The sequence below is a fragment of the Carassius auratus genome, chromosome 47 (assembly GCF_003368295.1).
Source record: "Carassius auratus strain Wakin chromosome 47, ASM336829v1, whole genome shotgun sequence".
In the NCBI taxonomy this organism is placed as follows: domain Eukaryota; kingdom Metazoa; phylum Chordata; class Actinopteri; order Cypriniformes; family Cyprinidae; genus Carassius; species Carassius auratus.
In genome coordinates, this window is record NC_039289.1 from 1781180 (window position 1) to 1808881 (window position 27702).

The 27702-nt window shown below is 35.6% G+C and overlaps 3 protein-coding genes across 8 annotated transcripts; all 3 read left to right on the forward strand.

Moving 5' to 3' along the window:
* Positions 1–455: 455 nt before the first annotated feature.
* On the forward strand, positions 456–3913 carry tusc2b (tumor suppressor 2, mitochondrial calcium regulator b). Of its 2 annotated transcripts, none has more exons than XM_026235628.1 (4): positions 456–539; positions 1097–1294; positions 2811–2931; positions 3025–3913. In XM_026235628.1, the coding sequence occupies exons 2-4, from the start codon at positions 1143–1145 to the stop codon at positions 3088–3090; spliced, it is 339 nt and encodes a 112-aa protein (XP_026091413.1). In that variant the 5' UTR covers positions 456–539; positions 1097–1142; the 3' UTR covers positions 3091–3913. The 2 variants fall into 2 exon arrangements, with proteins under 2 accessions (XP_026091413.1, XP_026091412.1); XM_026235627.1 differs by having other exon boundaries at positions 480–637.
* A 6539-nt stretch (positions 3914–10452) lies between these two features.
* hyal2b (hyaluronidase 2b) lies at positions 10453–23009 on the forward strand. 4 transcript variants are annotated; one of them, XM_026235631.1, is made up of 4 exons: positions 10453–10605; positions 14579–15566; positions 19483–19572; positions 21219–21605. In XM_026235631.1, exons 2-4 carry the CDS (start codon positions 14586–14588, stop codon positions 21603–21605), a joined length of 1458 nt encoding a protein of 485 aa, XP_026091416.1. In that variant the 5' UTR covers positions 10453–10605; positions 14579–14585. The 4 variants fall into 4 exon arrangements, with proteins under 4 accessions (XP_026091416.1, XP_026091414.1, XP_026091417.1 ...); XM_026235629.1 differs by lacking the exon at positions 10453–10605 and adding an exon at positions 13391–14118 and having other exon boundaries at positions 21219–23009; XM_026235632.1 differs by lacking the exon at positions 10453–10605 and adding an exon at positions 13392–13895.
* Positions 23010–23854: 845 nt separating this feature from the next.
* On the forward strand, positions 23855–27369 carry LOC113064739 (protein ABHD14A-like). Of its 2 annotated transcripts, none has more exons than XM_026235635.1 (5): positions 23855–24017; positions 24338–24615; positions 25306–25421; positions 25516–25751; positions 25830–27369. In XM_026235635.1, exons 2-5 carry the CDS (start codon positions 24338–24340, stop codon positions 26010–26012), a joined length of 813 nt encoding a protein of 270 aa, XP_026091420.1. In that variant the 5' UTR covers positions 23855–24017; the 3' UTR covers positions 26013–27369. The 2 variants fall into 2 exon arrangements, with proteins under 2 accessions (XP_026091420.1, XP_026091419.1); XM_026235634.1 differs by having other exon boundaries at positions 23885–24017; positions 24225–24615.
* The last annotated feature ends 333 nt before the right edge of the window (positions 27370–27702 follow it).

A 27702-nucleotide genomic window follows, 5' to 3' on the forward strand; every position in this document is an offset into this window, starting at 1 on the left:
CGTCAAAAGTTACCTACCGCAGCTTTAATTACATTTAATAGTAATTACAAAACTTTAAGCATGGAAAGTAGCACTTTTGTTACATTGATAGAAAGGGAAATCATTTAGTTTTCAAGACATTTTCTATTTGAAAAAATGTCTGCCATTGAATACCTCACAGTGCGACAATGTAATTAAAAAAGCAGTAATTTTTTGATAAAATTATTTGTGTTAAATTATCTTGTAAATGATATGCCCAACCATTTTTAATTATTTCTTACTTTATTCTGACTTTTAAAAAAATCCATCAGTGTTGTAATTCCAAAGTTGGGTGCTTATCATACAGAAAAATAGACGGTTTCAAAAAATAGCTTTAAAAAATAGATATACAGCGACACCAAAAAAAAAAAAAAAAAAAACGACAATAATAAATCAAATTTGACAAAAAAAGACTTTTATTTTAGCCATTGTCCTCACCGGAGTGCTGCCACGTAATTTCCGGTTTCAGCCGGATGAACAGCTGAGCGTGTCTTGATTCTCTGATCTGCGGCGGTTCGTCTGTGAGTGGCTTTACACACTCAATAAATCAGTTTAAACCGGCGTTAATTCGCACTATTTCCGCTGCTCTGCTTCATTTAACATCAGACACTTCGTTCAAGTAAGCGTCATCATTATAAATATGAATAACTGTATGTTACAGACACAAACGTTGTAGGACATTATGATGATGTTAGCCGTATTAGCATAAAAGCTACATCAATTTATTATTTACTATTAGAAAACAAAGTAATTCAGCGGAGTGTTTTTAATTAGTAACAAAACTATTTTTATTAATTTACTGAATTATTTGGTTGTCAAACACAATCAAGATCCCTACATGTGCTATATGTTAATGATGAGGTGAAAATATGTTATATAAAATATTATTAGTGTCTAGAACCTAAATCAACTTTTGATGTATTTAACTTTAATTATATGTTTTAGTGGGAAAGCAGAGATCCCAGGTTTCCTGTGTCATAAAGAGTAGCCATATTTCATCCTGAAGGACATTATCAGATCAGTTATGTCAATATTTAACACTATGAGTACAGTAACAGTTGATTGTTTCTTCTTCCAGAGCTGTACGATTGTGACCCGAGCAGGAGGAGAATGTTCTGCAGCCCATGATGGGTGGCAGCGGGTCTAAAGGTAAAGGCTACTGGCCGTTTTCAGGTTCGGGTGGCGGAGATGAACCTGTTAAAGAAGGCCAGGAACAGAGCCTGTCCCGGGTGCGGAGCATCCGAAACGCGACGCCTTTCGTGTTTACCAGGAGGAGGTAAATATAACCACAGCTCCTGGCATGTGACTTCATTTCAGACAGCATGACTGGACCAGTGTGCCAGGTACACTGGCATCAAGAAACGGATGATACAACAACAGACGTAATTGAGTTTCCCTGCAGATTTGGAAAGTAACGTTTTCAAACTGTTGAGAGTCATCGACGAAACAGAATATTTGGTGTTAAGTAAATAAATAAATTACACTATGATAAATTATTGCAAAATAAACCTTGACAGGGTGATCTGGTTTACATAACTCCTCTTATTTTTAAATCTTTAACCTGTTAACTGCCACTGGGCCCCTCAGTGGGCCCCTTACATTTACTTCACTATATTACAACTAAATAAAATCTAATCATGACAAACTATATATTGTTTGAAAGGTCTAAGACTCCTAAATAGATATTATTACAATCTTTTTTATTAAAAATTATGTAGGAAAATAAATAGAATAATTTAAGGCAAGAGTGCACCTCAAAAACCTAGATCATAACAGGAATTCTGACCTTTGTCAAAAAAAAGTCTCATTTATTGCCTTTTTCTCTATCACACTTTAAAAATTCATAAATAATTATAAATCACTTGAAAACTTAAAATCTAAAAATTCATCCTTTGAAACCCATTTTAAAATTTCATTACCATGAAAATGATGCATCAAAATCATGTTGTAAATTTGTTTTCAGTGATGAATTATAAAAATGTAGGTTTGGATCATGCACTTTCAAGTCTATATTAAAAAATGATAGTGACAGTTAAAATGTAATTAAGAAAATACAGATTTTTTTATTAGAGGTCAACCGATTTATGTTTAAGTGTCAAACATTTATGCAAAACAATAAAAAAAAAATCTGAATCTTTAATTTGTATTACATATTTTCTGTAAAAATTTAAATGAAGCGACCTAGTAATGAAACATGCATTTATATGCAAAATTGTAACACTTTAGAGTAATGGTCTATTAGTTAATGTTAGTTAACTACTTTAGTTAACATGATCTAAGCAAGAACAATCCTTCTACAGCATTTATTAATCTTAGTTGATGTTAATTTCAACATTTACTAATGCATTATTCAAATCAAAAGTTGTGCTTCTTAACATTAGTTAATTCACTGCGAATTAGCATGAACTAACAATGAATAACTGTATTTACATGAACTAACATTAACAAAGTAATGTATTGTTCACTGTTTGTTCATGTTAATTAATGAATTAACTAACATTAACTAATGGACCATTATTCTAAAGTATTACCTGCAAAATATTTACTCTGCAAGAAATTCTATAAATTTCTTTATGTCCGATTTATGTCATCCGATTTATCATGCAGCTCTAGAGTTGATCCTGAACCATTTAAAGGTGCAGATAACAAAACCGCAGCATTCGATTATAATGAAGTGTTATTGTGCATTAGTGTGTATGTTAAATTAGTTATCGTTGTTGGTGTGAACAGGTCTTAAGACTCATGAAAAGGTATTAAACATTGCTTATTTATGTTCAATCCATGTTTTAAAGCTCTATGTACTTCGATGAGGACGGCGACCTTGCGCACGAGTTTTACGAAGAAACCGTAATAACAAAAAATGGCCGCAAGAAAGCCAAACTTAAACGAATCTACAAGAATCTCATACCTCAGGTGAGTCAGCATCATAGTGTTTTGTGAACATTTGCTGCATGATTTAATCGTTAAATTATTACGATAAACAATTTATTGCGAATTTTTCCATAGGGAGTCATCAGATTGGATCACCCTTGTATCCACGTCGATTTTCCGGTAGTCATCTGTGAAGTTTGATGCCATCGGTGACCTCATGAGAAGAATCCGTCCCTCCTCATTTTACTCCCACCCGCTGGATCCCGTACACGCTTGCTGTGTAGCGCCCCCTTGTGTTTGGGAGGGCTTGATGAGTGTACGGGGAATCCCGGCAGATGAGCCGAAAGATGCTCCGGCTGTGTGACTGAGAAGAGGCTGCGGTCTGACAATGATGTCTGACTCTTTTTGTTTTCTCGTAATCATCCACATGAAGACTATTATGGGCTGTACGGCCAAGACACTAAGTGTGATTTGTGTCCGACAGTATGTATGTTTGTTTGTATGTGACCATAGAAATAGAGAATATTTAGCAATCTTTGACTTTTATCAGGAGCACGTCATGAAGGACTCTTGAGGACCTTCTAGAACATTCTGTTTAGAATTTTGAAGAAGCCCTTTGAAAGAACAGGTTGCATTTGAACGCTTTAATTGACGGGCATTGTGTAACAAGCAGAGCGTCGCAGATCATCAAGATGCGATGTTCATAGATGTAACACATTTAGGGATGGTACAAAAGTGAGTAAAACTACAGCCTGAATTTTGCATGTAGTTCCTATAGAACTGATTCTGCTTTCTTTTCAGCCTGTTAGAGAGAATGAATGGCTGTTTACTATGCTGTGATTTGTTTATATGCTGATTGGATGATAGAATTGCTGCCGCCCCTTGATTGAATGGTTAAGGCACTGACTGACACAGTGCTGCCAGTCACTGTGAGAAGCCCCACCCCCTCACTGTTGTGGCAGTCTTTATTTATTACAGTTTTAATGACCAGATGGCATTAAAGACAATACCATATATCAATGCACATCAAACTCTTTGTCTATTCATTCGGTTTTAAAACCTAAGAATATTAAGTGAGAATTAATGTAGGTGAACCTAATTCTAGTGCAATTAATCGAGGTGATATTAATATATTCATTGCCTAAAATTGTATACAAATTATTCCTACTATTGAATATTCCATAAAATGTGGTGCATAGGAAGTGACATCATTTGGACCCTTTTGCAGCTTGATTTAAATGTAGTTTAACTTATTGCATTTTTGATGTTTTTATCAGCTGTTTGGAATCATTTTGGTGGCACCTATTCAATGCAGAGGAACCATTGGCGAACAAGTGATGTAATCCTAAATTAAGCCAATTTTTTTTTTTTTTTTCAGATGAAAAAATACTAACTAAATTTTTTTTGATGGTCTAAGAATGAGTACATTTCAAACAGTTTTTCAATTTTGGGTGAACTGTTACTTTAAATTGTCACCCTCGAAAGTAAATAAGGCCTAAGGTGAGTTAATGTTGTTTTAAGGTCCGGAAACCAGTATTTATAGTGTTTCTCAATGATCAGTTAATCGTGTTTCATACTTAGCCTGCTAGACAACTTCTAACACTTAAAGCTATTTAATCTCTCCAGCAGTCGCCCGTCTTTTCCTCCTGCAGTCTGTTTTTCCCCCCCGTCCTCTAGTCGAACTCTATTGTTTTTTTCCACAAGACTGAACTCAATCTTTGCTTCATTTCCTTCATGCTCCCATCCACAAACAAAATGGTATGTTAACTCTGCTCGAGGGAACTTTATCGTCACAAAGACCGTTTTCCAGCAATGCAAATCACTGAACTGAACAAAGACACTGGCAGAAACTCAGGAAAATCATGTGGACCTGAGGGTAGACTAATTTATAGGATTGCAAAATCAGGCCTCACTATTATTGCTTAGAGATTTTAACAAACAGCTAACACTAAAGACCCGTTCAAACCAAGGAGAGAATTACTTAAGTTTTAATAATTATTCTGAAATCTACCAAAACGATAACGGAGGAACTTTTTCCCCATGTTTATGAATGATAAAAACTAACGGCAAATAAAGTAACCATGTTTTCACCCTGGAAGCATCCTAGGACTTTCCTCTTTCAGAATAATCCAATCGGAGTTATATAAAAAAATTATCCTTGCTCTTCCAAGCCTTTTAATGTGGTAAGTGGGTGTTTGTTGTCAACAGTTCAGAAGAAAAGTTAAATAAAGTGCGTGCATCTGTAATAAAACAGCCCTCACATGGCTCCAGGGGGGTGAATAAAGGCCCCATGTACAGAATTCATGCAGTTTTGTAAGCTACACATCCAGATTTCAAACGTTTCTTAGGTCTATAGCCTAGTTTTTGTTGTAAAGGGGCCATGTAAAGTGTACCACCACCATTTGTGCTACAAACATTAATGATTTATCAAATTATTTGGCTTGTTTTAATTAAGAGGTTTTCACAGGATTAAATGAGCAAATATTTCCCATCGTAGAAACTTGGGTGGGATTTGTTGACTCTGGCCAGAACAGCCACCTAGCAAACACTCAGAACAGGCTAGTTACCACATAGCGTTGTGCTAATAACAACTCCGAACACTTCAGCAAGCAAATAACATGTTCTTCAACTATATTTTCACTGCTGTATTGGATCTACATTCCATATCCATGATTCCATCTTTAAGGAGCCACGGTCTCACAACCATATTCCCAGTATTCCCAGTTGCGATGTTTATTTGATTGATCTTCTGAAGATTAGCTGTGATTTCCATTTAAAAAATGAGCTGTGATGGCTTTTAGTTGCTGTGTCTGGAGACTCGTAATCTCTATCATATGAGCTTCTCAAACTACTTAAAGGGGGGGTGAAATGCTATTTCATGCATACTGAGTTTTTTACACTGTTAAAGAGTTGGATTCCCATGCTAAACATGGACAAAGTTTTTAAAAAAGTTGTACGTTTGAAGGAGTATTTCTGTTCCAAAAATACTCCTTCTGGTTTGTCACAAGTTTCAGAAAGTTTTTTTTTCGAGCATGGGTCTGTGTGACGTTAGATGGAGCGGAATTTCCTTATATGTGTCCTGAGGCACTTCTGCCGGAAGAGCACGCGCTCCTGTATAGCAGAGCACTGAGAGCACAACAGACGTTCACTGATCAGAGCGAGAGCGCCGCGAAATGTCACAAAAGGAGTGTGTTTTTGGTTGCCAGGGCAAGACAACCCTGCACAGATTACCAAAGGAAAAAAAAAAAAAAAAACAGCATTAAGGGACCAGTGGATGGAGTTTATTTTTACAGAGCATCAACGGAGTTGTGCAAGTGTTTTTGTTTGTTCCCTGCATTTCGAAGATGCTTGTTTAACAAACAAGGCCCAGTTTGACGATGGATTTGCGTATCGTTTATTTCTTAAGGATAATGCAGTCCCAACGAAAAAGGGTCACGATCGTGTGTTGGATTAAAACTGCTTCAAATATCTCTGTGTTGTTTACTTAGCTATCAGCGCATAAGTACATCAAGTAAACAACATGAGATGTTGGCATCAGATTGCACTTTCCACATGTACAGCTTAAAAAAAAAAAAAAAGACAACATAAAGTGGAACTTAGTCATTTTCCAAAACCGCTAAGCAAATATATAAAGTTTCAGTACATACCACACAGAGACAATTTTATATCCCAAATAAGTATTTTACAAATTTTGTACAAATGTGTACAGTGTGAATCATAGGAAAATGTACAATTTGTAATAAAAAAAATAAGCATGAAGCTGCACTGCATTAACCCTCAATGGAGCGTAAGTGAGTCATGCAAAAACACAAATGTCAAATTGACAAATTGTCATGAGACTGTGTTGAATGTACAGTATGCTAATATCTCTAGCTGAATTACACTTGCAGAGTGTTTTTGTAGGCTACTACTATTTGAAGCTTTCATCAATATGTTTAATTTAGAAAAACATGTATACATATGCTAATACTATATTCCTTTCAGAAATGCAATGTTTGAAGTGTTTACATATCGCACACCAGTGTTACTTTAGGATCACTGAAATGCTAATATAATTTTATTAATAGATTTTAGTGATTTAAAAACAAATGTCTATATAGTTTATATTAATTTGTATCTCAGTTTTATTTATTTGAGTACATCAGGGTGAAAATGAAAATGAGAAATGTTGCCTAGCTGAAATAAAAACTATATTTCAAAATATTTTGTTTAATTAACATTTATTTAATTTAAATGATAATTGATTTCAACTATAATAACCCCGCTGTACACTGATTCAGATATTATTTAATAGTTTGCATTATGCAATACTCATGTATTTCATTCCAAGCATTGAGTGTGTGTGTGTGTGTGTGTACGACTGATCCATCGATGTGAGCTGGTCCTCCTTAATTACTTTCAGATGATTCTCAGTAATTAAAACCTCCGGCTCATTAGGCAACAGCGTTCATATATTTCAAATATTTAGCCATGCGAACAGGAATGTTCCAAACTCTCGGTTGAGCTGTAAATGTTCCTTAAGCCTATAAATTTTGCTTTATGGTGAGTTTGTAACATAGAAAATAAACATCCCCAAATGTCTTTTTTTTCCATAATGGGATTGTTTAGAAAAATTCATGCAGCCCTTTTTAATGATGTGTCCTTGGGCACCGTGTCCTTCTCCCGGCATTGACGCACAGCAGCCTGATTCTTGCTGTGCCAGGCATCCATGTCCTGCTGGTGGAAGTGACCTTCCTTCCCTTCAGAACAGTGACTGTACTGACCAACAGACTCATGAGCCCTGGGAGAGGAACAGGATGATCCAGGGGAAATATTCGTACTCATTCCGTTCACTGACACAGGAAACAGGTCAGTGAAAGTGTGACTTTAAAGGAATAGTACACAGAAATTAACATTTGCCAAAACACGGTACCCACTCTCAGGTCATTCAAGATGTTAATGAGTTTGTTTCTTCATCAGAACAGATCTGGAGAAATGTAGCAGTGCATCACATGCTCACCAATGGATCATCTGCAGTGAATGGGTGCCGTCAGAATGAGAGTCCAAACAACTGATAAAAACATCACAATAATCCACAAGAAATCCAGTCCACCACTTAATGTCTTGTAAAGAGAAAAGCTGCTTGTTTGTAAGAAACAACTCTATCTTTGAGGCATTTTAACTTCAGTCTGTTGCTACCGTCTAAAATATGAGTCCTCTATCGCATAATATTGCTTACTCAAAATTCATATTTTAGGCCAGAAATATCTGATTAGTGCATTACAGGTATATGTAACTAAGTGTTTGTACCTCAGGTTTATTTTAGGCCGAATTCAGCCTCAAATTAACTGAAAACACATCATTTTCTTAAGAGTTACTTAGAAGAGTGTTCAGGCTACGCTTCTACATACTAAAATGGAACAATATATATTTGGAATGAATAAAAATAAATTGGAAAATTAATAATAAATGTTCATTTACATTATAACATTATTAATAATGAATAATAATAATTTAGTTAATAATAATAAATTGTGCACTGTTCCTTTAAGGAACTAAAACTGCCCGATGGATTTTATTATGTGTCGGTTTCTGTCAGTACAGCGTGTGTTGCGTATAATCAGATTTCAGTGTTTTCCTATCCATTTTTCAATAAAGTGGCATGTTATTGCTGAGCTCAAGAGTTTTAAGGATTCTGTCCCTCTCTTGTTTTTACCCACAGGTCTCTGTTCTTTGCTTTCTCTGCAAAACCCCCCGAAAGCTGCTCCTGAGTCAGCAAAGAAGAGGAAACAAGAGAAAGGCACGAGGGCAGTTCAGCTGTGTTTACTGGCGTCGTCAAACTTGATGACCGCTTCGCTCAGACACAGGGGGTCAGTTATCGATCTTCTGATTAGCGAAGACAGAGCGGACTGATTTTTACTCAGAGATTCATCACTCGGAACAAGCCTTTCGGACTCCACTGATGTCATTGTTTATACCATGAACCAATTTTTTTTTTTTTTTTTTTTTGCCATGGTCAATTCAAATTGTGTGGCTTGTCAGATTTGTATTTATTTATTTTATTTTTTCTAGACTTCAAATTTTGTCAGCAGCAAATGATAAAATCAGTGCTTTTTACCAACCTGGTCATCATAATAACCGCGGGAACATGCTAACTGCTCAACGCAACAATTAAAGACACATCCATCTAGGAGATTTACATAGAAAAACAATAGAAATGTAGCTTGCACATTGTGTAACAATCTGTATGTTATGGAATTAAAAAAATGGCAAATAAAATCAAATGTTGTCAATAATGTAGCGATATACGCACAAACCAAGCTAATTTCTGGTGGCAAAAGCAGGTGACCAACTTGAACCCGTTGCGAAATCTGCATGGGGAAATCTTTTCCCCTCACGAAAAATTCTGAATTGCGTAGATTATATTAAAATGACTGGATTTCACCTGTGGAAATTATTTGAACAAAAATAGTAATAAGACTGCACTTTAAAGCACCTTTTTTAAAATTTATTTATAAAGTAGTAATACAATAGTGGACTTTAATAAAGTTGTATGAAATTTATGACATCATATGATCTCTATAAAGGAAAATAAAACTTTTTTTATTTATCGGAAACTTTTATCCATTATTTTAGTATCATTACTATACAAAGCATGTATTAATATTTTTAATACGTTTTATTTCTGTTTCCATTTTACTTGTAGATAAAGTTTTTGCAACTTTGTTGTTTTAATAACTTTAAAAAATATATATATTTATTTTTTATTCTTTTTACTTCAGTTTTAGTTATTATTAAATAAGATGAAATTAACCAAGTTGTCAATTTTATTTATTTATTTATTCTTATTTCATTTTTACTCGTAATTACGCAACAGCAGTGAAAATCATTCGAGGTTGTATCTATCCTTTCTTCTTTATTTATATTTTCTATCCTATGTGGGGTGCTTGTCTGTTGTCTGTGAAGACATTTCATTTGTTACCAGGCCAATTAAGTTGTTAATATTGTTCAATAAACTATAAAAAAATATTAATAATCTATCCTTTCTTCATAAAATGCTGTAGTGGTTTTGAACTCATAACATACTGACACCTACTGGTGTGGATGCATGAAGTTTTTGCTCTATTAATTCTGCCATATGATCTCCATGAGAGATTAGCTTTTTTTTTTTTTTTTTTACATTCATGATTCATCATACACTTTTATCCACCTAAGTTGCATTGAAGGCACATCGTTTATCAGTATTTATATCCCCTGGGAATTAAATCCTTGACCTTAAGAGTTACTAGTAGCATATTCTACTATATTTCTTTTAAAAACTATTCATTTCTTTTGCTATAAAGCTTTTTCATTAGCATTCTCGCCTCTATCTCAGCCACCTTCTACAGTTTCATCACTTTCGCAGTGATTTATTAGTCTCCTTAAGTTCTGCTCAGAGGTGGGAGACTCTTACATCACATTGGTAACCAGAAGTGGGTCTCCCGCAGGGGCTGGTCTGAGATCAAACTAAACCACTCAAATCCCAATCCTCAGTGACGGTAAGATCATAAGTCTGGCCAGGCTCCCGGGGCTGGTGGAGGGTGGGTGAGACGGGCAGGAATGTGTAGGAAGTACAGGGGTGTGGTCTCTCGCAGATCAAAACTGTGAGTCTCTCTTAAAGCAGCTGTGCAGTCAGTGACAGGCGAACTGAAGCAGGTGTACATCCACACATCGAAACTACTGAAGACATCTGAGCACGTGAGTAGGAGCTTTTCTTTGACATGGCATAGCTAAAAAAGAGTTTTCTGGAGAAAAATCTCTTAAATGTATTTCTAAAAATCTAATGAATGTAGTGTACCATAGATATATAGAAAGTATAGAAAAAACATGGTAAGTTTACAAATATATTACAGATTTATCATCATTTGTCATCATTTACTCACCATCATGTCATTTCTTACACATAAGATTGTTTTTTTTCATAGAAGACATTCTGTAGATTGTCCAAGCTGCTCTTTTTTCTTACTATAGAAGTGAACGGAGACTGCAGTTTTTAAGGTCCACAAAGTACAAAAAAAGTATTTTGAAAATAGTATAAAAGTATAAAAGTTTTTTGAGGTTTTGCAAGTGAGAGAAAAATATTACATTTAAGTCAGTTTTATTGACAACATTTCCCTTTGCCAGACGTGAAATCCCAAATGCGCTTGGGTATTTTTTTTACAACATTTTGCGCAAATTTTAACGTCAATGACATTTAAGCTATCACTTTTAATTCACATTTAGTCATTTTAGTACTTAAACTCAACAAAATCTGATTTTGTTTTCTTTCTCAACTAACCTGAATGAAATAAGTTTTTATATTCTGTTTATATTTCATTTATTTCAATTCGCAGAAAAAAAAAATATATATATATAGTTTTAATTAATGATAAAAACAGTGGGCACGAGATTTCCAAAGAGAATTTGAACGTTAAGGAACGTACACCTGTCAAAGTCAGATGGAGAGTTTTTTCATGTTTTTACCTCACATAATTTGACATTAGTGGTGCGAAACACTCACAGCTGTATGATCTGTCCTCTGTTTATAACAGGCTGGAAGGGTCTGTGCTGGCTCTTACAGTCCTTTATTAGAACAAGATGTGTTTTAGGATTGAGGTATTCCGCCCGGAGCGGGGACTCGTCGGGAATGTCTGCCTCCTGCTGAGGACAGAAGCAAACATGCATTCATCATTTGAGCGATAGATGCACTCGATCTACTTCCTTATCTTCAGTTCTAGATGAAGTATCCCAACTGGATTGATTTCAGTTGTGACGTTTTCGTGACATCTGCCGTTCAAAGACGACATCAAAGCTGACCCCTCTGGCCTGCAGCTGTGGGTGGTTTTCCTTCTGTCCGCCCCCCTTCCACTTCTCCACTAATGTAGACCTCACAACTCCTATAGCACTGACCGCAGCTTGTCATTACACCCATCTTCACTGTAACACATGGAAACAAGGACTTTCTGGGAGGCCTTTATGTTATATAGGAGTCCTATAGGGATTGGTAGATGAGGCTGAAAGAGCTTTTGTTCTCGGGACATTAGTGAACATTTGCATCCGTAAAGAGCGAGTTGGTTAATAGGAGACTCATGGTGAAATGTGTTCAAAGAACGGTGAGTGAGGATTTATGAGGTGCTGGGATTGTTTTGTGGATTCATTCACAAATCCATGATCAGTTTCAGGTGAGTCAGCACACACAGGATGGTCCCAAAAGTCACAGGAAAGCGCTCTTCCCTGCAGTCAGCTGACTTCCTGTCTCTCAAAGGTTAATGCCCATTCTGCCAACTCTATGTTGCGTAACATCATCACTGGCTTATTTTACAGTTTTAATGTACTGTTTAAAAAAATTCATGTTTTAAATCTAAGCTCTAAAAAGTTTAGTTATTTTCAATGCTGACTCATTTAGCTGTCAGCTTTTCCAGAGTAGTCTAATAGAATAAAGGAAGAGTTTATGGTAGCATAATGTAATTCACAAGAGTATATCGTATTAGTGTGATTTGTGTTGAAAAAAACAACAAAAACATAGTAGGCTACTATAATGGTACCTTGTTCAAAACCTAATTTTACCTCAGGACTTTTTAATAGTCAGAGTCTTCAGTCATGCTGTAGTTTTACCCTCATAATGTGGAAAATAATAAATATAGAAAAGGAAGGAAAGGCAGAAAAGAGTACATTTAATTCTCAGAGTGATTTCGGAGTGAAATATGATGCGTGTATAACACATCAATCGATGATCAGTGTATTTGAAGGGGGTTTAAACGTGTAGATCCTAAAACAAAGAGGGTTTTTTGGTCATATAAAAATTATGCATCCTTTGGATGCATTAATTATTACATAAATAACAAGCACAACAAATACTGTTTTATGCTTCATAAACAATGCTATATTATTTTTCCACCCAGAATGCTTTATTACATAGTATTTAGTCCAGAGGTGCATGAATTCTGTATGGTTTAAATGTCATAAATAATGAAAAATATATTTTTTTTATAAAGTCATTAATATATATATATATACACACACACACACACACATAAAGAAGAAAGAACCCCATGGTGGTTTGAATGTAACATCAAACAGTCTAAAGTGTGGACACAATTTTCTTTTATTTTCAGTATTTTTTATTTGAGCTTTGTATTGAGGTAATTACTATACTTGCATTTGAATTAAGTGCACTTGTTGCGTAGCCTACATGTTTTTTCATTGCACTTATATTTAGAAATACCTTCATGTAATTATATTTGTAGTAATTTTCTGTTAATGTTTGTTTTCTTTCAGTACAACATATTATTCTAATTCTATTCTTTAAAAAAACGTCCCTTTTCGACTTGCACACTATTCATTTACTGCTTTTCTTGCTTACTTAACAATGTTGTTTTGTTGATTTTGATTGCTTCCATTGTACTCATTTGTAAATCGCTTTGGATAAACGCGTCTGTAATGCTAAATGACTAAATGTAAATGTAATATAATGTAAATGTGTATAAGGCTCTAAACTCAGTGGAAGCGCTGCTTTATCCCCAGCGGAGAAACCCGGACTAAACCATCTCGCATGTAGGGGGGACAGGGAGCACATTTAATAGTACTCCTATGCGTTTGCACCGAAAGGAACGACTTTGGCACTTTATATAGATTTATTGTATAATTAAATATCGTATTACATCGAGTGGACTGTGTATCGTTACAGAATAACAAACTGCGTAATTTAAACGAACCCGCACCCCTCTATATCCCCAACTACATTTATCAATCTGAGGAAACAACCTCACACATTCAATCGCTGATCCAGATGAGATGAGCCAGCTGGGCACGAGCACTACTCACAAAACGTGAACGGGATGTTTCAAACACGTCGAAACAATGATAATAGACTGTTTTGTTTTAAAATAGCAATTGGGACTTTGTAGTTATGGGGTGTTGGGAACCGCTCGATGGATGGGGGGACGCTACGTGGTAGTTTATGAGTGATTGGACCGGTGTGCTGAACGGGTTCAGTTCGATTTATACAGGTCAGCGTTTCCTTAAACAGTTAGTTTATATAACTGTTTTTGTTTTTAACATGCACGATGTTAAAACTGAACGATGATCCAAATCGCAAGTTTGAAACAAAGTTTAAACGTTCTAGTTTAAACGGTCAGAACGGCGTTCTAATAATCCCGAGATCATGGATTCGATTCCCAGCGATCACTTGTACTGTAAAAATATATTTTACAAGCATTTGACAAAAGTTTGGTAGGTGCCGGAATGTAAATGTTTAATTTATATTTGTAAGTATATTAATAATGTAACAATTGATTTTAACATGTCTATTTTAATGCTTGTATAGGATGTGCTTATGCAATTGGTTGTTTGTATTAATAACAAGTCATATTTTATTCCTTCCTTTCTTTGTTTTGAAAGTTCATTCCACCCACGGTTTTTTTTTTTTTTTTTTTTACTTTTGAAGTTCTAGCTCTACTGGTAGAGCATGGCACTTACAAAGCCAAGGTCATAGGTTCGATTCCAATGCATTATCAGTTTTTTTTAATGATCTTATGATAAAGTTGGGCAAAGTTTATAATTGTAAGTGCTGTCATCTATGTATAATGTAACCGTGAACTAAACTGCAAGTGGAACAATGTTTTAACATGCTTTAGAACATTCAAAGTGAGTTTCAAATGGTATTAATTGTAGTGGTTTTCTGTATTCTTAGGTCTGAAATGAGAAACATCACATGGCAATTTGGGGCGACCCGATCTCAGTGGGTCTCCTGGCTGCGTCTCTTATTTTCGATGCTTTTTTGGACCTGTTTAAAGGCACAGCAGTTAAAAAACACCAGATGGCCACTGTATTCCGGCAAGCCTTTGGTTTTGGCCTGGAACGCCCCTACAGAAGACTGTAGACCTCGACATGAAGTCACCTTCCAGTTAGATCAATTCCAAATAGTGGCGTCACCGAACGAGGGCTTCACCAAGCAAAATCTCACCATTTTTTATCATGACCGATTAGGTTTGTACCCGTATTTTGAGTCGGACGGCACTCCAGTCAACAGTGGCCTACCTCAAGTTGCCAGTCTCACAGAACACCTAGAACAGATGCCGGAAGGGCTCAAGAAGTACATCAAGGACTCGACAGTGAAAGGGCTCGCTGTGATCGACTGGGAGGAGTGGCGGCCCCTCTGGATACGTAATTGGGGTCCTAAAGACATTTACCGTGATGGTTCGCGACGGTTAGTCGCTAACAAAAACCCAACTTGGCCTCAACATCAGGTGGCCAAAGTGGCCCAGCAAGAGTTTGAGCTTTCTGCACAAAAGTTCATGTTGGAGACGCTTCGATCGGCCAAGAACTTACGGCCCCAGCAACTTTGGGGTTTCTACCTCTTTCCTGATTGTTACAATCACAATTACCAAAGTAAGAACTACACGGGACGCTGTCCGGATGTGGAGGTGACCAGGAACGACCAACTAAAGTGGCTGTGGATGGAGAGTACAGCCCTGTATCCTTCCATATACATGGCTAAAGTGCTGAAGGACCAAGCGGCCGGACGCCAGTTTGTACGAAACCGGGTCAAGGAGGGCATGAGGTTGGCTTCTGTTGGGGATGGGTCAGCCAGGCCTGTGTTTGTCTACACGCGGCCCACTTACCAAAACAGTCCTCCAGCTTCTAACAGCCACCCTCTTGATCTCCTGCTGCTGACAGAGGTGAGATTTTCGTAAGGTCAGGCTTGTGTTGCTCTTGGTGTGGCAGTGTTTGATTTTCCTCAAAAAAAAAAAAAGTGTTAATACTGAACCAGTGTGGATGCTTGTTTGTTGAAGAAGTCGTGCACAACATATTGGTCTCATATTAATTATCGGTCAATACTATCGTTTTTTTCAGGTGATATTGGATATTTAATTGTTGCTCATGGTTGTTTGCTCTATTTTTACATTTAGATTACACTTTCCTCTATCTAACACTCACTGAAAGTTAATCTAATCTTAAATAATAAATAAATAATTAATTACACTGGTGAATATTATATTTAGCAGATCTCAAAATGAATATAAATTTTTAACAATTATACTGTATATTATAATTTTGAGGCCTAAAATTGGGGCATTTAATGATTTCATTTATTTTAGATTAAATATTTTGGAATTGCAATTATTGGCTATTTATCGGTTATCGGGCCTTAAAAGTAATTATCGGCTTATTAGTATCTGTTATATATATATATATGCATCACATAACATATCTGTCATTTTATTTTATTGTTTTTCAAATTTTTATTATAAAAATTATATTATTAAACAATACGCAATACAAAACACAAATTTAAATAATTTTACATTTTACCAGTAAGTTTAACATTAAACATTGTAATATATGGTATGAAAAATGTATATACATTTTGAGGTTTGCACTTACATTTTATAGTGTAAAATTATAAAATTAGAATATGCATTATGAGATTACATTGTACAGTGTTACATTATAAATGTTTTAAAATTAGCATTAACAATTAAATATCTAATTAAAACATTTTTAATATTGGCCAATAACCGAAATGGTTAACCGATATACCGATATGTTGTGCAGCCTAAGTCTAAATAATGATTTTTTTAATCTAAACAGACACTTATTGTAGGTTCCTGAGGTAAGTAACCTAAGATCAGTTTTGCAGAATTTAAATGTTCCACCTTTTGGACACCAGCCCAGATCTTTATCCACAGTAAATATTAGAGGCAGGTCCTGTGGAGCCAAAACCCCAAACCTGAGCTACATTTGTCCAGCAGAACCGATCTTTGTGATGGTTTGTTGGCTTCTGTAGCCGTTTGAGGGAAGTTCAGCTGTTTCTGAGGTGTTCGTATTTCAGGAGTGCAGTGTCATGGTGTGTTTATCCTGCCGTTGAGCCATGTTTTCAATGGGACTGACATATGTTGCTGCTTGTCCTAAATATAGCAAGCACACATGCAGAATCTTCTCATCTGTGTTCCTCATCGAGTCTCGTCACAATGCCATCAGCAGCTCGGATGACACGTGAGACCCTGAGGTTTACTGGAGCAGGCGTCGGATGATGTTTACCAACACGCATTTAAAACCAACCCAGAGCTTAATGAGCAGAGCAGTGAAAGTTCGGTATTCAGGTCAACATGCCTGACACAACTAAATTACTAATATGATTCTTAATCAATGTTTTCTTAAAAAATCAGTACAGAGGGAATTATAAAAGCACTTATCGTACAATGCATTTGAAAATATTATAAAAAATAATTACATTAAATTCAGCTCATGGTTATTTAAATAGTGCTTTTCACGATACAAATCGTTGCAAAGCAGCTTCACAGAAATGAAGTTTCTACATTATATTTACAAGTTTTATCAGTGGTGACTATGTCAAGGTGATGTCTATATAACAATTATTTCCTAAAATTGTTTTGTAGAGAATACATTTGGTACTGCATAAAAAAAAAAAAAAAAAAAAACTAGTTGGTCCAGATTAGTTCCTCTGATTGAAAAATACACCCATTTAACATGTCTATTGAATAGGGTCAAATGACTAAGAAAAAAATAGATTTATTAAAAAAAATATATATTTTTATTATTTATTGTTTGATTTAATATTAATATTTATTAATATGAAAGTTGTGTAAAACACATTTTAAATGTAATATTGTTTTTTTATTTTAATATTTGTAAATGTAATATTAATATCAATTGTAATTTAATATTCATATTTTTCTTTTAATATATTTAATTCATTTTTTTACATATATTAAAAACATTTATATAGATTCTATAAATAATGCAAATTTTTACTGTAAGTGCTAATATGAATTGTAATTTTATATATATATATATATATATATATATATATATATATATATATATATATATATATATATATATATTTATATATACATATATATATGTTAATAAAAAAATTATAGCTATCAGTTTGTAAAAAATGACAACAAAATGAATAAATAAAAATAAGAATCGTTGTAATAATTTTGTGTCTTACCAATAACATCTTATCATACTATGCCTAGTTAGCAGACTGTAGCTAATCATCCATACTGACATCACTGCTGGTCACATGACCCGTCTGTAAAACTGTCCTTGTAGTCTGTAGAGTAATTCTGGTCTGTCTGGAGGCTGAAGATCACATAACGGCTACTGGATGTATCTGTGTTTCTGTGTGGATGTTATTTGTGTTTGGTCTCCAGATTGCCTGTGTGTGTGTGTGTGTGAGAGAGAGAGTGAGTGCTTGCGTTTGTAAGAGAATGACTGTGGTTTCGTCAGACATGTGTGGAGAGCCTGAGCACTGCCAGGTATAAAAATACAAGCCAAGCCACTTTTCCAGAATGTCTGAGAAAAACACTACACTTGAGCTATAGGACACTCTTAGCGGGAAACTGTTCTTGATTTGTCACATGACCTGGTGAATTAACAGCCTTATGAAGGAATGTTTTGTCTGAATAAACTCTGCTGTAAAATCTACACACTAATTAATTATTGTATAATTCAAGAACTCACCACAACACTGTCATATATTTAGTTTAATAACATGAAAATGAGATCTCTGGAAGTGTAACCGTAAACACAATTCTCAAACCGGAATCAGTGAAAAATTTCATTAAACAATGTACATTTTATTTGAAAAGTACGACTTTTAATGTTTTTTTGTTTGTTTATTTTTTAATTCTCTGTCAGTTTATATTTTTGTATGACATTACGATTATTATCATAGTTGGTTTATTTTATATCTTATAATTAATTAGTATTGTTGAACAATAATAAACATTGTAATCATAATTATTTATATTGTTGAATATTAATGCTATTAATATAATAATTTAATTATAATTAAGTGTCATTTAATAATAATTATTATTATTAGTAGTAGTAATATTGTGGTTGTTATTAAATATTAATAGTTTTAATGTCTATTATTATTATTATTATCATCGTTGTATTTATTCTATAATAAATATAAAACGTATAATAAATAATTCATATTTTTATTATTCTATTCTATTATTAAATAGTCATACTAATAATTATTATTGCTGTTGTAATTTTATATCTGATGATAAATTAATAATTTATATTCACATTAATTATATATCACATTAATTCACCATCATTAAAGATTATAATTGTTGTTAAATACTAATACCATTAATGTAAAATAGCAGTACTTTTGTGATTTGATACACGTCACGTCTGCCATAGAGAAGACGGGGATTCATTTATCAAGCAGAGAAGTTTGGATTGTCGCAGGAAGTGACATCAGTGTCTGTGGAACGAGAGGTGAAGCGTTTCAACAAAAGCCAAAGAATGAACGAGTGATTGTCACTAATGTAATGAAAAGGCTGGAGATGAAGTGTGTGTCAAGAAAGAGAACAATAAAGTTTTGTTGTCCATTAACCAGATGGACTATTCACAAACACTCACAAGAAGCTCAGTGTGAGGAATTGTGTTCGGTGATGACTTTTATTTTTTTGTTCGTTTTTTTGTAAGAACGATTTCCATTTGTGTGTTTAGCGTTATCTAAAACACCTGTTTTGCTTCATGATCAGATCCTAACATGTGTGTTGTGATGATCTGATGATTCTTTGTGTCTGTGCGCAGATGGATCTGGTGTCGACCATCGGCGAGAGCGTGGCGTTGGGTGTAGCGGGCCTCATCTTCTGGGGCGACTCCAACTACGCTAGCAGTCATGTAAGTTTGTGGCCTGATCAGGGGTGCGCTAACTCGCCTCATTCACATTAATTGATTTCAGCGGTTGAGTCATGTTGGGTTTTTTAATAGTAGATCTAGAACACTTCGGAAGCCCTGAACTGTAATGTGGAGAAAAATAAATAAATTAGTGACTTAGAGCCTTTCTAATCCTAAATCAGAAGACCATTTCTGTCGGCAAAAAAGTAATAATAATTTTGTTTTCTCTTTTCAAAATCTTTTTTTTTTCTCTCTAAAATGGCTAGCTAAAATGAACATGCAGTACCAACATCGGCCACCATCAGTATGAAATGAGTGCACTTTAATGCACCTGGTGGCCGATGTTGGTACTGCACACTAATTGGAGTTGGAGAGAAAGAAAGTTTTGAAGAGAGAAAAGAGTTTTGAAAAGAGACACACAAAAAAAAGGTTTGAAGAAAGAAAAAGTGTTTGAACTTAGGCTCTTGAAGAAACTAAGACACTATTATTTTTCCACCCACATTGATTTTTACATTGTAGTTCAAGGCTTCTGTAGAATGCAGAGAGAGATATAAACAAAAAGGATCTTGTAAACACTGATAAACACTGACCTCGACATGAAGTGGAGGTGTCTTTTAAAACCATAATGAGGTCTTTTTAGTGATTGTCAGTATATTGATATCATATTGGTTTTCAGACTATATTAGAGTTTTTTTGTTAATGTATTGCATACTAGTTTGCCCTATTTTTACTTGGATTAAATTTTATCATCATCAAACATTCACTTAAATTGAATCTTTAAAAACACAAACTATTAAAAAAATTATTTAATTAATAAATAAATTAAATTTTTTTATTGTTTATTTTTCATTTAACAGTATTTATTACAACATTTCTTTCATCATTTGTAAGGCATTTATTACACCAACTTAAAGTGCCAACTTATTGTGTACACACAATGTAAACAAAACAGCTGAATTAAATATTTTACCAAATATTCAGATATAGTTTATATATATATATATATATATATATATATATATATATATATATAAAAATATATAAATATATATATATAAATATACACATACACACACACACTTTTTTTTACATTTTATAAAAATTATTAGTTTGTATATGATTAAACATTAACATTTTTATTAATCTTATATAAAAATGAAAATGTTAAAATAAATTAAATTTGAATGAATTACATGTATGTTTTGTGTGTGTGTTCGTGTGTGTATATATATATATACAGTTTGTATAGTAAGTCAAAAATAAAAAATGTATATAAAAAATATATATTTTTACTGAAATTGTTTATATTTATACATACATGTATAATCATATAAAAAATGAAATTACATTTTATATTAATCTAATGCGAAAATAAGTTAAAATAATTATATTAGTATACATATATTAGTATATTTGTTTAATTTTTTATTAAAAAATAATAAAAATCAAACATTATTCTATTGATTTTAAAGACAGAAGGAGAAAGTATTTCTTTTATTATGCCAATGCATAATAAAGATCATGAAATGGTCAAATATTGGCCAATGCATCTTCGCAGTTAGTGATTGCGAAAGATACTGGTCTAATTTACAACCTAGTGTATGAAAAAAAGTTGTATTTGATGAATTCCTTCCTCTTGTTTCTTCCAGGCGGCTTGTTCCAGTCTTAATCAATACCTGCGAGGGCCGTTGGGTCGTTACCTGCTGAACGTGACGTCAGCCGCCGAGCAGTGCAGCCGAAATCTCTGTGGATTTCACGGCCGCTGCCTTCGGAAACGTCCCGACACGGACACGTACCTTCATCTCAGCTCGAACACCCACAGCATAGAGCGTCAGGGAAGCACGCTGAAGGTGTCGGGACAGATGGGAGAAGAAGAGCTGAGCCGCGTACGGGACGAGTTCCAGTGTCAGTGCTATAACGGCTACACCGGCGACGACTGCAGCCTGAGGGAAGTTGGGAATAGAGCTGCGCTCGTCTGGACCACGTTTCTGCAAGTTCTGCTGTTGCCGCTGCTCTTGATGGGCTTCCTGCACTGAGGAGTTCATTAGATGTGGTTTGAGGACGATACACAACAGACCTTCTCGTCAAGAAATGTGTGAAAGGCCTTTTGTTCACTAGAATTTGAACAGAAATGGAGAATTTGAACGCGCACGCTAACTCTGTGGACTGTATGTACAGCACAGTGGTGGCTCAGTGTGTTTTTTGTCCGAGTGTATCGCCCCCTGCTGCATGGGAGGCTGAACCTCGACAGACGGTATTGTGATTTTTGTCTAGGTTTGATGTTTGTGAATGTGTGGAAGAAATTTGATCTTGTCCGTATGCATTTTTTCATAAAAAAAATCTAAATTTGATGTGGTGGTTTCCGCTGTCATCTGAGGCCTTTTGTATTTTTTTTCCTTTATACCTGCGTAAAACCAGTTGTGACCTTATTTCTGCTGTGAGTCACATGACCAGTTTTTTAAAATGGACTTGTTTTGTTACTTGCAACGCTGCTGCCTCATCAAAACCTCACTTAGATTTAAATCTGTCTGCTGTATCACATTTCACTCAAAATTTGAAGAAATTACATTTTGCATGAGGAAAATGAAGCCTGTTTTAGGAACATTTTCTTTATATTTTTCCATTGGTTTTGATTTGATTCCATGAGATTTTTGCGTTTTCTTTTTTGCTGTTGTTGTCGTCATTAATACAGTGTTATTATTAAAATGATTGAATTTTCAATTTGATTCTCTTTATGTAAATTAAGCATTTGTTGTAAATTATATTGAAAATTATAACGTATTCAAACAGATTTCTTAATTACTTTTAATTCTCATGATCCTCGATGTGATTCTGATTATAGTAATAATGTTTGTGAATGTGCATAATTATGATGAAAACGTCACAACGGATCTTAATGGTCCTTTAATTAGGTTTCTTTATGCAAAATATAAGTTTTGTCATTATTTTCTTTTAATTTGGGGGTGAAATGTGACTTCAGACATGCTCTTGACAGGTTTTCTTAGACCACTGCTGAATAGTGAGGAATTTTTGCAAATCTTGTGATGCCAAACATGAATCTAGATGTCGATGTGTTTTTTTTACTTCGTCCCTGTAGTTATTTTTTTTGTTGTTGTAGTGCCTCTAAAAGCATAGTTCACCCAAAAAAGAAAATTCTGTCATTTACATACTGTTTTCTTGTCTGTCAGCAAAGTAGGTAATGATAGAAATTGCATATTTGGGTGAAAAGTCTCTTTAGTTGACTATGTGTTAAAGACCCCACAAGTGCTAAATTAAACCTAGAAGGCTTCATTTTTATTTTCATACAATAGAATTCTGATACCAAATTCTATATGTTCTGTCCAGATTGACTCTTGTGTTGTATTGGGTGATTCAGTCAAGTGAATTGTTCTGAAAGTGTTCGTTTTATATTTTTACAATAAATCTCATATTTAAAAGTTGCTAAAATCTCGCTTGTCATTTTTCTTAGATTCTCACGAAGTAACTCCAGTCTGAAAACATATCGAAAATCTGGCGTTCGTTTCATTTAAACTAGACATTTTTGTAGAAACAGTGAATCGTTATGAGACATATTTAGGAATCGAATTCTTCACATCACCTAGTTTTTCCAGCCCTTGGTTTCTTGTTTTCTAGGTCCTGCTCCGCTTCTGAGGGGGTAGACGGACCGTGCCAAAGCGAACCTTAGGGGCTGGCAGCACAGAGAACGACTTGTGTTATTATAACTCAAACCAGACATCCAGTCTCCTTTTATTCTCTCCTTTCTTCTTCGCTCTGGGATCCTCCGTGTGTTTGCAATACTGGAGTCTGTGGCTCATGCTGTTGGGAATCACACTGCATTCACGTGTCTAAGCCAATACGTCACCTTGTACAATTTTACATTGAGCTCTGCTGAACACTGCACATAGTTTTCTCTTTATTTGACTAGAATAGAAATCAAAACTATCTCACAAAGGTCAGAACTCCTGTTATGATGTATGTTTTTTGAGGTGCACTCTTGCCATAAATTTATTTATTACTTTTCCTACATAATTTCTAACAAAAAAGATTGGTATTTAGGAGTCTAAGACCTTTCCTACGATATATAGTTTGTCATGATTAGATTAGGATTTAATTGTAATATAGTGAAGTAAATTTAGGGTGGCAGTTGACAGGTTTTATTATAGTAAAATACCTAATGTGTAGTAACATGCCCTATTATTATGATACATTATTTCGCAACAACTCTGAAAGATTTCCCAAGAAAGATTAATTTACAGACACAGGAATGAGTCACTGAGCGCGACTAAACAGAATCGGAACCATCGCGCGCGCCGTTTCCACACGGAACTATTATTGTGGAAGACGCGTTGACGCTGCGCGATTGTGACTACACGCGAATTATGATCAATCGCAAACTTTCCGACAGCCATCGATTATTGGACATTTACAGGGTTGCGTATATTTTTTAGGTAAGTACTAAATGTATGACATAGCTGTCATGTTATTGCATTTATTGGTTGCAGCACGTCTGCGCACTTTATTTCAGCGACGTTATTTAGATGCATTATGGATTTACTAAAAAAAATGTAATAACGCATACTCTGTTTTAAAGTATTTTATGATTCCGATCATGCATTTCAGATAATGTTCGCGTTTTTTTTTTTCGTGTCACCCAGTTAAAATGGAGTCTGGAGGTTTAATCTGCTGCGATTAATGGTTGCTCCTCGTGTCAGCCGGTTAAACCGAGTGTGATTGTTTCATCTGCGGTGATTAATGGGTTTACATGCAGATGATGAACTTCCTCCGCAACCGTCTGGTTGTGTTGGGGCTGGTGCTGCTGGCCACAGTGCTGCTGTATCTGCTGCTGCCCTCCATGCGGCAGGGGAGCAAGGAGCCGTCTCTGGAGGTGCAGCAGCGGAGGGGTCTGATCGCCGCCTCTCCTCCTCCGCCGCCGCCGCAGAACAGCGTCAACATCACGGTGAGGACCGGACAGCTGCCCGGAGACCCGCCGCTCTTCTTCAGAGAGGCTCTGCCTGTGGACAGCGCTGGGCGACAGATTGTGCCCAGGTCAGGTTACCTTACAATTTAGGGTTTATTAGTTATACAATGACTGTACTGAGCTACAGAGATAATTTTGGCGCATTATTGGAACGTTCCAAACTTACGTCATAATTGGAACGCTCTATATAGAATAGAATAGTACATCTGATTATTTCTTCAGTTGATAACCAATTGAAAATCTAATATACGTCTATGAGACAAAGCATTGTACCAGCATCATGGTTAAACTATGGTTAATTTGTGTTTACCATGGTTTAAAGGGATATTAGTCCACCCCAACATGGAAATTGAGTCATTAATCACGTGTCATTTTGTCATGACAAGATTAATTTGTCATTAATCACTTACCCCCGTGTCGTTCCAAACACGTAAAAGCTTTGTTCGTCTTCGGAACACAATTTAAGATATTTTGGATGAAATCCGGGAGGCTTGTGTCTGTCCCATAGACTGCTAAATAAATAACAGTGTCAAGGTCAGGAAAAGTATGAAAGACATCATTAGAATAGTCTAAAATGTTCTGAATGGTAGCTAGGGCATTTTGGCTGGTTGCTTGAACGTTTTGATAGGTAGATGAACGGATTTATTTTAACAGTGGTATTTTAATGAAAACTATGGTAACCATGGTAATTTACTAAATACTGCATATAAATATTCTGACCTATTGTTATGTAACTGTCAAGATCTCGTCTCCATCAGGCTGCAGATGGTGCTTCTTCATGGTCAGGCCTTCACCTCTAAGACTTGGGAGGAGTTGGGCACCCTCAGCTTGCTGGCATCCAATGGGTACCAGGCCCTCGCTCTCGACCTGCCCGGTATGAGCTCTATTTCACTTGATTAATGTTCTTGATATGCTTATTTTTTTAAAACGTATAAAGCAGGTCACTAAACGGTCTTGATTCTGGTCAGGTTTTGGGAATTCTCCAGACTCCGAGTCTGTAAAGTCGGATCAGAGCCGCGTGGACCTGCTAAAGCGTTTTCTGGAGTCTCTGGGCGTGCGAGCACCGGTGTTACTGAGCCCGTCTATGAGCGGCCATTACGCCCTGCCGTTCCTCCAGAAACACAGCACCCAGCTGCATGGCTTTGTGCCCATCGCCCCCGTGGGCACCCGTGGCATCACCCCACAGCAGTACCGCGACATCCAGGTGGCGTATTCCTTTAAAAACATCTCACACTTAAGAATTCCTTGATTTGAATGTTGGGTTTTGATTCTCACTTCTCAGACTCCTACACTGATCATATACGGAGAGTTAGACACCAACCTGGGCGCCCAGTCTCAGAAGAACCTGATTCAGCTGCCTCATCACACCGTGGTGAAGCTGGCAGGAGCGCGGCACGCCTGTTACATGGACAAACCCCGCGACTTCCACCGCGCTCTGCTCGACTTCCTCAGCAAACTCCAATGAGGGACGGAGAGAGTGAGAGCGGCTCAAACGCACATTGACTTTGGAAGAAACTGGTGAAGAAAAAGACCGACGCGAGACAAGAAAATGATGAAGAGGACTGCGGTGCAGCTGTAAAACCAGTCCTGAAGTGAAAATCAGCCGTCCACATCAACTCACTCCTTATAATTTCCCTGCGTGCACCGTCAAGAGATTAGAAATTATAATATATCCAACAAACAAATCTTCTGCAGAATTACTATAGTAGAGCTTCTTTTGTAGATTGTAAACATTTCCTTTCATCAGTTTTGACCATGTTGCCTGTAATGGCTTGACTTTTGTTAAATTTTCCCGCCTGAAGGTTGTTCTGTAATGCTGTTCTCCTGGTTTCCAGTCTGAGGGAGGTTCCTGTCACATAGTTGCCATGGGCTTCTTTCTGAGAGATGTACCTGTTAACACAATTGCCATGGTTTTCAGGCTAAGAAGTGTTCCTGTGTATCAGTTGGCAGGGTTTCCAGACTGACAGTTATTCCTATAACACATTTGCCATAGGTTCTAGTCTGACAGTTGCTCCTAATAACATGGTTGCCATGATTTCCATGTTTTCCGGTAACTCAGGTGCCATGTTTTCTGGTCTTTGGCTGTTCTTTTAATATAAATTCCATGGTTTCTTGTACGAGGGTTGTTTTTTTTAATACGATTGTCATGGTTTTCTGTAACTTGAGTCACATAAAGCCAAAAATCAGTGTCCCTCCATCTTAAATATGCTTGACAGATGTCTTGACAAGAACATCTCAGAGAAGAAAACATTGTTTAATCACTTTTGGCTTGAATAGGTTTGTCTTCTCATCGAGTGAAACCATCCAGAGTGTTCACACCAGCAGTTGGCACATGCATACTATTGAACGTAGCATGTAAGTGTGTGAATGACGCACCGTATAGTTTTAGAAGAGCAAAAATAGAGACTAAAGTTGTGGTAGGCTTATTGGAAGCCTGTAAATTAAGTTTTTCGTTATCAGTAGTTGTCAGACTTGTACTGGCAGTAGATTATTCCTCATATTAAAAAGAAAATTTCCTGAGACTGCAGAGAAGAAAAAGGGTTCACTAAATGGTGCTGGTATTTCATTACCACACCTAAAAATATAGGTGTTCATTACATATTTATTATTTATTGCTTAAAGCTTCTTCATGACAGAAACCGTAATGTGTGGTATTTATGTGCTGTGGTCTGTTGTTTTGTTTGTTTATAGCTTGAATATATTTTAGAGGACCGTGAGGCACCTCTGACATCCCAAATCTTCGATCTGAAGGGATGCATGGTACTGCAGAGCCATGAAACGTACTTTTGTTCAATGCAAAATAAAGTTCATTCATTAATGTTTTGGCGTTTGTGATTTAATGGACATACACCGCGAGAGACAACCAGGTACAACTGAAAAACTGTAAGGGAGGGGTCTATAAGTTAAAGTGCACTAAATGAAGTTTATCAAAAGATATATATATATATATATATATATATATATATATATATATATATATATATATATAAATTAATTCAGCAACAACAACAACAACAAAAATTAACAAGGAACATAACAAGGAAAATGTCTTGTCTAAAAATGTGTAAAAAAAAAAAAATCTAATATTTTAAATACCAGAAAAAGCAAAAAAGAATTTTAGTTATTCGTTCCTCGTGTTTTGACCACGTGTGCGC